The sequence below is a fragment of the Polypterus senegalus genome, chromosome 1, assembly GCF_016835505.1.
Source record: "Polypterus senegalus isolate Bchr_013 chromosome 1, ASM1683550v1, whole genome shotgun sequence".
Taxonomy (NCBI): Eukaryota; Metazoa; Chordata; class Cladistia; order Polypteriformes; family Polypteridae; genus Polypterus; species Polypterus senegalus.
In genome coordinates this window covers 301,298,153-301,311,138 of record NC_053154.1, presented here as the reverse complement: position 1 = coordinate 301,311,138, position 12,986 = coordinate 301,298,153, and the positions used below count along the sequence as shown (strand labels likewise).

At 38.6% G+C, this 12,986-nt stretch overlaps 1 protein-coding gene across 1 annotated transcript in view; it reads left to right on the top strand.

Annotated features, from left to right (window-relative positions):
- Positions 1-11,908, top strand: part of LOC120514553 (kazal-type serine protease inhibitor domain-containing protein 1-like) — a 117,455-nt gene extending 105,547 nt beyond the window's left edge. Inside the window, exons 4-5 of the mRNA XM_039734989.1 lie at positions 4,543-4,690; positions 11,237-11,908. Coding sequence (XP_039590923.1) covers positions 4,543-4,690; positions 11,237-11,331 — 243 coding nt within the window. The 3' untranslated portion in view covers positions 11,332-11,908. The remainder of the gene's footprint in view (positions 1-4,542; positions 4,691-11,236) is intronic.
- The last annotated feature ends 1,078 nt before the right edge of the window (positions 11,909-12,986 follow it).

Here is a 12,986-nt window from a genome sequence, read left to right as displayed (position 1 = left end):
GTTATAATGGCTGGGGACTTTAATTGTGTTCTAAATCCACTTTTAGATAGGACTTCCTCCACAGGGGAACGCATCTAACACCGCAAAGATAATTACAAAGTTTATAACTGATCACAACTTATCAGATCCCTGGAGGTTTTTAAACCCAAATTCAAGAACATATTCTTTCTACTCACCAGTACATCATTGCTACTCAAGGATTGATTACTTCTTTATAGACAATAACTTCTTGCCTAAGATTAAATCTTGCAAATACGATGCTATTGTTATTTCTGACCATGCACCTATGATCTTGGAGCTAAAATTACTAAGCCCCATACACTCACCCCGCAGATGGCCTCAACCGCTTCTATTAGCTGACGAGAATTGTACTGAATTTATATCCAAACAAATCAAATTCTTTCTAGAGACAAATACATCCCCGAGATCTCTGCAGGAATACTCTGGGAAACTCTTAAGGCCTTCTTAAGAGGACAGATTATCTCATATCTTTCCCACAGAAGCCAAGAAAGTAGCAGAGATAAAAAGCGAAATTACTAAAATAGATGAAGAACATGCCAGACTACCAAGCGAGACTCTACATAGGAGGAGGCAGGCTCTACATTCAGAATTAAACCTCTTGACAACTAAAGAAACTGAACAACTAATTTACAAATCCAGACATCATTACTATGAACATGGAGAGAAAGCTAATAAGCTTTTAGCTCAACAAATTCACAAGCAAGAAGTGCAATGCAATCTCGTAATCACTACACGAACGGAGATAAAATCATCGAACACAAAAATATAATGCACACTTTCAGAGATTACTATAAATCCCTTTATACTACTGAGTTTAAAGAAGACAATACACAATCTAATGCATTTCTGGATACATTACAGATACCACAAATAGACGCTTTTAGTGTGGAGGAACTTGATAAACCTCTGCATTATCAGAATTACTAGATGCTATAAAGTCACTCCAAGGTGGAAAGCAGCAGGCCCTGATGGCTACCCTGCAGATTTTACAAGAAATTCTCCGCTCAGCTAGCTCCCTCCTATTAGCAACATTTACAGAAGCCAGAGATAACCAATCTCTTCCACAAACCTTTCGCCAAGCACTAATCACTGTTTTCCAAAACAAAATAAGGACTTATTACAATGTGCATCATACAGACCAATTTCACTTCTGAATAACGACGTTAAAATACTCTCTAAAATCATAGCTAGAAGGATGGAGAAAGTGCTCCCTCGTAATATCACAAGACCAAACTGGATTTATTAGGGGCCGACACTTATCTTCAAATCTTCACGCCTGTTTAATGTAATATACTCACCAACTAAATCAAACACCCCAGAAATATTATTATCATTGGATGCAGAAAAGCATTCGACATGATTGAATGGAAATACCTTTTACTACATTGGAGAAGTTTGGGTTTGGCCCAACATTTGTGCATGGATTAAATTACTGTATACTAACCCAGAAGCTTCAGTTTGCATCAATAACATTTGCTCAGACTACTTTAAACTAGAACGTGGCACAAGACAAGGATGCCCTTGTCACCGCTGTTGTTTGCATTGCCATTGAACCACTGGCAATACATTGTCGAAATACTGATCAGATAAAGGGGATTAGCAGAGAAGGACTGGAACAGAAAATCTCATTATATGCAGATGATATGGTACTGTATATATCGACCCAGAAAATTCTGTGCCTGCAGTCTTAGCAGCACTCACAGAATTTCAAAAGATCTCTGGTCTCAGAATTAATCTGAATAAAAGTGTACTCTTTCCAGTGAATTCTCAAGCATATAATATTAGATTAGATACCCTACCTTTTATCATTGCAGAACAGTTTAAATACCTAGGGTAAACATCACAAGTAAACATAAAGCTCTTATCAACAAAATTTCGCGTCTGCATGGAAAAAATTAAACAAGACTTGCATAGATGGTCAACCCTTCATCTCACACTAGCTGGAAGAATTAACACTGTTAAGATGAATATTCTTCCTAAGCTCCTTTTTATTTCAAAACATCCAATATACATTAATAAATCATTCTTTAGGCAATTAGATTGAACAATAACCTCATTTATTTGGAATTCAAAACATCCACGCATCAAAAGAGCGACCCTACAAAGACAAAAGGCAGAAGGCGGCATGGCTCTACCTAACTTCCAGTTTTATTACTGGGCAGCAAATATACAGGCGATAAGAACCTGGACACAAATAGAAGAACATACACAGGCTTGGACCGCAATAGAAGTAAAATCCTGCAGTACTTCTTTGTATTCCTTGCTCTGTGCTCCAATAAACACACGTTATCGGCAATATACAAATAACCCAATTGTGCTCCACTCACTTAGAATCTGGAACCAATGTAGAAAGCATTTTAAGACGGAGAAGCTTCTATCTGTGGCACCTCTGCAAGAGCACCACCTCTTTCAACCTTCACAAACATATGCAGTTTTTAATATCTGGAAAATATTTGGAAATAACTTGCTTAGATATCTTTATATAGACAAGGTCTTTGCATCCTATGAACAATTACATTCCAAATTTAACATTCCAGCTACACATTTCTTTCACTATCTTCAAATCTGGAACTTTGTTAAACAGAACCTTCCAGATTTTCCTGATCTTGCACCCTCATCAATGCTGGAAAAAATATTGTTCAATCTCAAGGACTTAGACTCCATCTCTACAATATATAAAATCATTTTACAATCAACAAAAATTTTTAATTACCTTTCAGACAGCCTTGGACTCACAATCCCTCCTAACCCATTAACAGTTGTGTTTGGGGTTCTTCCAGAGGGGCTTAAAGTGGAGAAGGACAAACAAACTGTGATTGCATTCACTACACTTTTGGCATGCAGACTTATTCTGATAAACTAGAAGAACCCAAACTCTCCTCTTTTAAGTCAGTGGGAAACTGATGTGTTATACTATTTGAAATTGGAAAAAATCAAATACTCAGTTAGAGGATCCATACAGACTTTTTTCAAAATATGGCAGGATCTAATTAGTAATATTTTAAAATAAGTTCATAAAGCACAGAGAATTTATTAATTTAGGTATGTTTACAAGCCTTAAATTTCACACCGTTTGGCTTGCTCTCTCTCTCAGGGGTGGGGATCGATCTGTTCTTAACTCAATTTTTCTTTTTGTAAAAACTTGATTGCTTTGTATGGATTGCAATAAAATTAATTAAAAAAAAAACCTGCGGCCACAGTGGGCCCCCAGGACCGAGGTTGGGAAACACTGACCTAATGTGTAGAGTAAAAGTCCAGGGAAGTTCTGCTCAAGCTTTAGAACACACTGGTGAGGCCTCATCTGGAGTACTGTGAGCATTTTTTGGTCTGCAGGCTACAAAAAGGACATAGCAGTACTAGAAAAATTCCAGAAACAAGTGATTAGGCTGAGTTCAGGGCTACATGGGATGGATTATAAAGAAAAATTGAAAGAGCTCAGCATTTTCAGTTTAAGCAAAAGAAGATTAAAAGGTGACATTATTGAAGTGTTTAAAATTATGAAGGGAATTATTCCAGTGAATCAAGACTGTTATTTTAAAATTAGCTCATCAAGATCACGGGGACACAATTGGATAATTGTTAAGGGTAAATTTCACACAAACATTAGGAAGCTTTTCTTTACACAGAAAATCATAGACACATGGAATAAGTGACCCAGTAGTGTGGTAGACAGTAGGACTTTGGGAACTTCAAAACCTGACGATGTTATTTTAGAAGAAAAAAATGGATAAGACTGTGTAATAAAGGCGCTATATAGCGCCCGACCCAGCACGGTCTCACACAGAGGCACGTGTAAAATCCAACAAAGACTTTTATTATCTTCAGCTGGAGGGCACGTCTTCCCTGTAATCCCTCCAGCCACAACACAGTCCCAAAAGCACTTAAATCACACTTCTTCTGGCACCACAACTCCTCCCTGGCAACCTTGTCCTCCTCCTCCCGATTCTGGCCTTTTTTATAGCCCACCCAGAAGTGCTCCAGGTGCTTGATCACCTATTCCTGATTGCACTTGTTGTAGAGTTGTCCAGGCTGGCTCCAGGATCCATGCAGCACCCCCTGGCGGCCACTCCAGATCCCCACAGGGTTGTGGAGAACTCCGTCTCCCATGGAAGCCTGCGGGAAACAGAGGCACCATCATCAGCCAGGGAGGCTGCCACCAAGTATCCCGGGGGAGGTACTGAGACACCCATGGCTGCTCCCCCGGTACATATGTAGAAAAGGCGTCCTGGCCGTGCATGGTACCCAGCTGCCCGCCACAACTAACAATATACACAGATGTATTCACTCTGATGGAAAAAATGTACCAGTTGAGTTAAAATATACTGTATGTATATTTGAATTATAAGCAAGTTCTTCCAAAATTTTATGAAATGTCATACAACCTCCTAGGAAAATTATCAATGACTTTCACTAATGAAAAGTACTTTCTAATCACTTACATATAATGTATAAATATTGATTTTGTAAGTCACCTGTCATATAAAGAATAGTAGCATTAACAATATTACTTTCATGAATCAGTTCAGGGGAGGTCCCCAGAAGTATGAGGTCTCAGGATGGCTGCAGATCCAGGGGATTCGGCATGGAGATGAAGGGACATACCACTGTTATGCCAAGAACAGACATGGGGAAGTGGAAGCCACTGCCAGCTTAACTGTGTTCAAAGCAGGTAAGTCATGTGAACAAATCAGCCTTTCTGCTTCTCAATGTGAAGAAGGGTGATATCCAGGGATAGTATAGATATTGAGGGACCTCTATACACACAAATCTGTCCATTCCTTAAAATACAGACTCATATATTCTTCCCTATAGGCCTGTCAGCATCCTGCTCCTGAACATTTTTATATCATAAAACTTTCTCCAATGCATTTACTCAATTGTTTTGCAGTGGGTGGAGAGGACACAAGTTTACCATGGCTACATTTACACAGTTTACTTAAGAGAAATGTTTTTGGGATGACAACCAAACTATCAAGAAAACAACACACAGCCACAAGGAGAGTTTACAAAAGCTGCACAAACAAAGATAAGGGTGCAAGTCAACCCCAGGACATTGGATCTGTGAGGTAGCAACTCTTTTGCACCTATAGTACCTTTCTGATGGACTCTGATGAACACTCATTCACCTCCAAATGCCAACTGAGTAGTTTTTGCATTCGTAGTGATTTATATTCTGATTTGACACCAGATTATTTGCTGTGTTTTTTGAGAGATTTGGCATTTTTGTGATTTACAGTGCATTTGAGTGTTCCTGCTATCTACCACTCAGATTCAGATCTTACAGGCTATTCCTCCCAAAAATTACAGTTAAGATGGGTCATTCACCCCTATCTCTCTTTCTCTCAACAGGACTACAGAGGATATGGGTGGTACACTTTCAAACACAATATTCAGTCTTTAAGAAGTGTGGGTACTTCAATTAGTATTCAAGCACATTACTCTCAGAACAGGCAAAACTTTTAGTAACATTTTGGTCTTGGTGTTGAAAAAATGCATTAGTTACTTGTATACTGTTATATAACAAGACCTTAACAGAGGCATCTTTTGGACTTAATAACACTTACAAAGTACCAGACTGTGCATTCATATAAAGAAGAACATTATTAAATGTTCTAATTAAACAATTTGATCAATTTAAACATCACAGTTTAGATTCAAATAATTAGTAAACGTTTTAAGGACTTATAGGGCTGTTTTTTTCTCTTCATTGAGGTTTCCATAATGACAAAAAAGGAAAAACAGAAATACATATTATTTTAAAATTACCGTATATATTAGACTAGCAAAATACCCGCTGCTTCGCAGTGGAGTAGTGTGTTAAAGAAGTAAAGACAAAGAAAAAGAAACATTTTGAAAATAACGTAACATGATTGTCAAAGTAATTGTTTTGTGTATTTGGCGGCAGCGTCACAAAGTTTTTTTTGGTAGCTGCATCAGAAAATGTACCACGACATCTGACACGCCTCCTTTTTAGTGTTTTCTCACAGCTTGGATTGCTGCTGTCATAATCGGTTTGAGTCTACATATATATATATATATATATACATACATATATATACACATTCATATCTTCATATATATATATACATATATACATATCTATATACAAATCTACATATACACATATAAATATATATACACATATATATATATACAAACCTATCTACATTATATATACACACACATACATACATACACACACACAAATTATATATGTATGTGTGTGTGTGTGTGTGTGTGTATATATAATGTAGGTGTGTGTGTGTGTGTGTATATATATATATATATATATACATACATACATACATACACACAGGTATATATATGTGTATATATATGTTTGTGTCTATATGTGTGTGTATAGCTTTGGTCACTGAGTACAAGGAAAAAAAATGACATGTAGTCTATAAGTTATTAGATAGTAAAACACTAACGTTTTAAGAAGTAAAGCTACATTGAGCACTACTGGAGTGGTTTCGGGTAAACTACATTTTAAAGACGGTGTAACACAACAGGTAAGTAGTACTAACAGCAGCTAAAATGTATATGGATCATCTCTCAACAACAACAACAACATTTATTTATATAGCACATTTTCATACAAACAGTAGCTCAAAGTGCTTTACATATTAAAGAATAGAAAAATGAAAGACACAATTATAAAACAAAATAGATCAACATTAATTAACATCGAATAAGAGTAAGGTTCAATGGCCAGGGGGGATCTCTCGGTAGTAGATCCCTTTTGAAAGGCGCTACATGAGGGCTGTGGTATAGAAATTACATTTTCAGTGTGAACATCCAAATTTGTGCCTCTGGTAATGTGCCTTACCGGCATTACCAGCAATTAAAGAAAATTAGTTTTGTGTCCTCTGCAGTGTTAAGAGAAAAAGGCTTTGGTTTGGGATAAAAGGAAAAAAGGTGTAAAGAAAGAAAAGTTGCCTTTTTCTTTTATATAGTGTAGAGAGATGTCTTCGCTGACGATATGAGCTCCTTTTGGGGACCATCGCGGTGGGTCTTGTGTAGACTGGTGAGACGCCCCTGCCATTAACTGGCTGGAATGGCACTGTCGGTCCTCCACTCCTGTGCGTGTCTTCCGCGACCTCATAATAGTATACGTGAAAAAGAAAGTGCGAAGCACCTTAATATTAGTTTGCCGCGGTCTAGAAAAGGTATCCCGTGTTTGCAGTTGTCTGGGCTATAGCTCAGGGGAAGGAGGAAAAAAATGAAAAGTGCTCACTTTGACTTAAGGCAGAAGCGCAGTCAGCGTCTCAAAGGCCGCCACAGCTATGCGCGCGCACCGGTTGCTCGACTTTTGCAGGGTAGGAGATGCTACTTTTTGCAGACACGCTCACGTGATCACAAGTCTCTGCGCTCTTTGGAGGTCATTCATATATATATATATATATATATATATATATATATATTGTAATAAGAAGAGACTTGAGGCATGGCAAGGTTTGGGGCAGCCACCCGTTTAATGCGGTTTCCTGGCTGCAAAAGCAATTGATTCATGTAAGGCAAGTTTACACGACAGAGTCCAAAACAGAACTGCCTCCCAGAGCAAAGGCAGGAGGCTTTATGGGATGGTGGGCGGAAGTGATGTCGTCCTCTGTGCCGGAACCGTAAGTGATGTCGTCCTAGGGGCTGGGACCGGAAGTGATGTGTCCCGCTTCGAGGTGGTGGCTCCTGGTGGGATTTCCCGGGAAAGACCTGTAGAGAACTCAGAAAGAGCGTTAGCATACCAGGGCAGATGTATAATTAATCCTCTCTAAGCCCTTCAGCTGCCTCCAATGCACACGTGTGTGACAATATATAACTGATCATCCATTGGCCTCGCTCACTGAGTGCAAGGGACAAAAATAAAATGTAGTCCATAAGTTATTAACCAGTAAAACATTAACGTTTTAAGAAGTAAAGATACATTGAGCACCAGTGGAGTGGTTTCGGGTAAGCTACATTTTAAAGCCGGTATAACATAGCAGGTAAGTAGTACTAACAGCAGCTAAAATGTATATGGATCATCTCTTGGTAGTAGATCCCTTTTGAAAGGTGCTACACGACGGCTGTGGTATAGAAATTACATTTTCTATGTGAACGTCCAAATTTCTGCCTGTGGTAATGTGCCTTACCGGCATTACCAGCAATTAAAAGAAAATCATTTTTGTGTCCTCTGCAGTGTTAAGAGAGAAAGACTTTGGTTTGGGATAAAAGGAAAAAAGGTGTAAAGAAAGGAAACCTGCCTTTTTCTTTTATATAGTGTAGAGAGAGAGGTCTTCGCTGACGATATGAGCGTCGCGGTGGGTCTCGTGTAGACTGGAGAGACGTCCCTTCCATTAACTGTCCGGGATGGCACTGTCGGTCCTCCACTCCTGTGCATGTCTTCATAATCTGACCCGATGACCTCATAATCGTATACGTGCAAAAGAAAGTGCGAAGCGCCTTAATATTAGTTTCCCGCGGTCTAGAAATGGGATCCCGTGTTTACAGTTGTCTGGGCTATAGCTCATGGGAAGGAGAAAAAAATTAAAAGTGTTTACTTTCACTTAAGGCAGAAGCACAGTCAGCGTCTCAAAGGCTGGCACAGCTACGCACGCGTGCGCGCTGGCTGCCCGACCTTTGTAGTATTTTTGAAGTGCAGGAAACGGCACTTTTTGCAGACACGTTCATGTGATCAAAAGTTTTTGTGCTCTTTAGAGGTCTTGCTTTCTCTGCGTACTGCGTTCATAGTCAGTTCACGTGAGCCGCCGAGTACATGCATCGAAGCTTCTGAGCTGTGCCTGTGCTATCTCGTGCGATCTTGCGATGTCCACGGCTTTATTTAATGTTAGCTAAGACCCGGCACTTAAAAGTTTCTCGCTACAGCAATTTTAACTCCGTTACAAAGTGATCCAAAGTCTCGTTTATACCTCGTGTCTTCTCATTAAACTTGTATCTCTCGAATAAAGTATTCGGCGTTTTTCTTCAGCGCTTTTTGGGAGCTCTTCCTTCTTTTCTATGTACTGCGGTCACAGTCAGTTCACATGATTACGTGGGAGGCGTGATGATGTCACCCGCAGTTCCGCCCCCCACGGCCATCGAGCTAACGTCCATTACAGTATATGGAGAGAAATAGGTTCCAGTTATGACCATTATGCGTAGAATTTCGAAATGAAACCTGCCCAACTTTTGTAAGTAAGCTGTAAGGAATGAGCCTGCCAAATTTCAGCCTTCTACCTACACGGGAAGTTGGAGAATTAGTGATGAGTGAATCAGTGAGGGCTTTGCCTTTTATTAGTATAGATAAGTTCTCCCGCGGATAAGTCGGGACTTGCTTTTACAGAATTTCTGGTATTTTATAATGTTGGGCATATAAGTCACGCTATTGGTCCAAGGGATTATGATATGCTAACGCCCACCTAAGAGAGTAACCATGGAGCTCACTGTTTACTTCTATGAGGGTGTGGCAATGCGCTGTATAAGCGTGTGCTCCTAACCTCTCTCTCTGTCTCTCTCTCTCTCTCTATTGTGCCTACATGACCACACGGTAATACCCAAACTATTCCGAAGTGACGTTTGCACTTATTTGTGTTTTTTGTATCATCTCACACCCTAATACTCCTTTATTGTAAGAGCATCCCTTATCTACAATGGAGTGTTCGATCAGAAGAAAATATGAAGCTGGTTTTAAATGAAATGTCATTGAAGTAGCGAAAAAAATTGGTAACTGCACTTCTAGAACAAAATTCGATGCATCTGAGAACTGATGCGAGACTAGAGGAGGCAAGAAGATGTAAAAAAAATAAATAAATAAGTGTTGCATTTTTGAATGGACGTACAAGTCGGGGTCTGATTTTATCATAGATTTTTCGGGTTTCAAGACCCAACTTATACATGAGTATATACGGTAATGTTTTTAGCCCCCTGAGGTCTTAACATCTGAAGTAAAACTGAAGACCACTACATGCCTTTTAACCGAGCAGTAGTTCTCATTGGTTTTAGGAAAGCTCAGTCTTAATAGAACAAGCCTCACTATATATTCTGCCACATCTGCAGTTGATCTCCTTTCCTTAAATCAGTTTATTGTTCTTCAGAGTGTCAGTGAAGTTTAAGTTGCACATGCTAGCTCTCGTGATCACTCATTTGACTACATGTTACACTCTATTTGAAAACATGGGTGTTTAATCATTTATTTATTTTATTTGTTCACTTTTGTTTTTTGGCACCTTTAATATTTCTGAGTTTTGTTGAACAGTAATATGGCTCTGGCCTGTCCACCTAGATGTAATCTCTCCTGAGTAAAACTGCCATGTGTGCTTTTCTTTAACAAACCCTGCACCTCACATGAATTATGATACACATGCTTTCATAACATATACCCACTGTATATGGATCAGACAAAATATGAGAATTTGATTATAGTCTAAGTAACTATGAAGACAAAACCCAAGAAGACTGGGAAAAAGAAGGTATCTTATCCTCCTTTATTTATTCATCTGTCTATTTATTGTTCCATGAATCTAATACTAATAGATTAGTTATGATTGTATTGTGATAAATAAAAAAGAACATGGTGTTAGTCAGATTTATGTGCATCTGTGTGATGTTTTCTCACTTCTGCTGACTTTAAGAACCCACATTGACTATGTGCCCAATTCAAGAGTATTCTAAAGCAGAAAGCAGAAGTGAAATGGAACCTGAGAAAACGTCAGAAGTGGACAGAAAATGAGTTGGAATTTAGTAAGAAATTAACAGGAGCAGTATGAAACTATAGCAGGAGTGGTTGTTAACGGGTCTGAAAAATCTGCACCATGCAGAAATCTACTGCGAAGTTCTTTGTTAAACAAGTACAAACTCCTCATCATATCGATGAATTAAGCATGTGGCTAAAACAAGCCATCTTAGAATGAAGTGCCTGAATATCACACCTAGGCAGATCTCAGTTCTGAAGCCTCACTTCATAAATAGAGAATATCTTATTGGGCTGATATTGCCTGTTTTGAATAGAATTGATATGATTGGTGATTTTTTAATGCACTGAAGGATGCATGCTCCAAAGTGCTCTTCTACAATGACTTGCATACTGCTCTGTTGACGAACTACGAAATAGTTTAAAAATATAAATCATAATGCCAAAATTGGGTAAGAAATACATGCAAGACGTCTGGTAACCTTAATCATGGCCATATCTTTATTATTCATAATAGTAACAGCAAGCTTATAATTGTTTTTCCAGGTCAGATTAACATGACGGCTCTGCAGCAGCTGAGGACTTCTTCCCATTATACAGAGGATTACTCGGAAAGTGAAGATGGTGATGACTATTATTAACTCCTTCAGACAGATGAGAGTTAAAAGGTTGCAAATAATCAAACATATCTCAGGCTCATCTCTACTGGGGTTCATATTTTTCCACTGTTTGTTGAAATATTTATCTAGAGAAAAAGAAAATCCCATGTAAACATATTTATAATATGCAGAGAGCATGCTGCTTTTGTCTTGTGTATAGGTTTCTCATGGTGCTTCCTCTTTATGTAGCATAAATGATAAAAGGCTTGTAAAAGAAAGCACTTGCAGTATTCAACTATTTTTTATGAAATATGTATAGTTACCTCTACATTTCTGAATGATTTTGATGTGATTTATCATCTTATTGACTTGAATTATATTTAAATTATTCAAATACTGGAAAATACATTGTTATCATATGCCTATTTGCAAGAGAAATGCCAGGTCTTTCTATGCATTTTCCAAAGTGGTGCACTTTTCATTAAATGTCCAAAAATATTATAGCTAGCTATTATGTTAAAATAATTTCCTATTCAATGAAATGGTAAGATGCTTTTTTTGTCTTGTTCCTGTGTAACAAATATTTGCAAATAAAAGATAGAACAAGTAGCAAAATGAATGGGGTAGCATTGGCGCTTTTTATTGAATATCCAACATGGGCTGAAGAATAGACTTCAAAGTTTTGTTTCTCCTTCCAGTGTTTCAACTAAAATAATATATCCTTTGTTTTCTATTGTTTTTCCTAAAAATGGTCAGGGTAGGAGCCAAAATATGTTCAATTCAGTTTCCTAGTAGTACTTTTCAGTTAGCAAGCCCAGATTTTTTAAACTCAAAAAATTATCTAATTTATTCATTCATTCCTTGTTAATTGTAAACCTGCATAATTCAATGCAGGCTGATGGGGTGGCAGCTTTCCTGGCAGTGTTGGGTGCAATGTAAGAGCCAATTCTGAGCAGGGTGTCAGATTTATTTAGGGTTCCCAATTACTGTAACTTGTACACTCACCTAAAGGATTATTAGGAACACCTGTTCAATTTCTCATTAATGCAATTATCTAATCAACCAATCACATGGCAGTTGCTTCAATGCATTTAGGGGTGTGGTCCTGGTCAAGACAATCGCCTGAACTCCAAACTGAATGTCAGAATGGGAAAGAAAGGTGATTTAAGCAATTTTGAACGTGGCATGGTTGTTGGTGCCGGTCTGAGTATTTCACAATCTGCTCAGTTACTGGGATTTTCATGCACAACCTTTTCTAGGGTGTTTACAAAGCATGTTGTGAAAAGGGAAAAACATCCAGTATGCGGCAGTCCTGTGGGCGAAAATGCCTTGTTGATGCTAGAGGTCAGAGGAGAATGGGCCGACTGATTCAAGCTGATAGAAGAGCAGCTTTGACTGAAATAACCACTCGTTACAACCGAGGTATGCAGCCAAGCATTTGTGAAGCCACAACACGCACAACCTTGAGGCGGATGGGCTACAACAGCAGAAGACCCCACCGGGTACCACTCATCTCCACTACAAATAGGAAAAAGAGGCTACAATTTGCATGAGCTCACCAAAATTGGACAGTTGAAGACTGGAAAAATGTTGCCTGCTCTGATGAGTGTCGATTTCTGTTGAGACATTCAAATGGTAGAGTCAGAATTTGGCGTAAACAGAATGAGAACATGGATCCATCATGCCTTGTTACCACT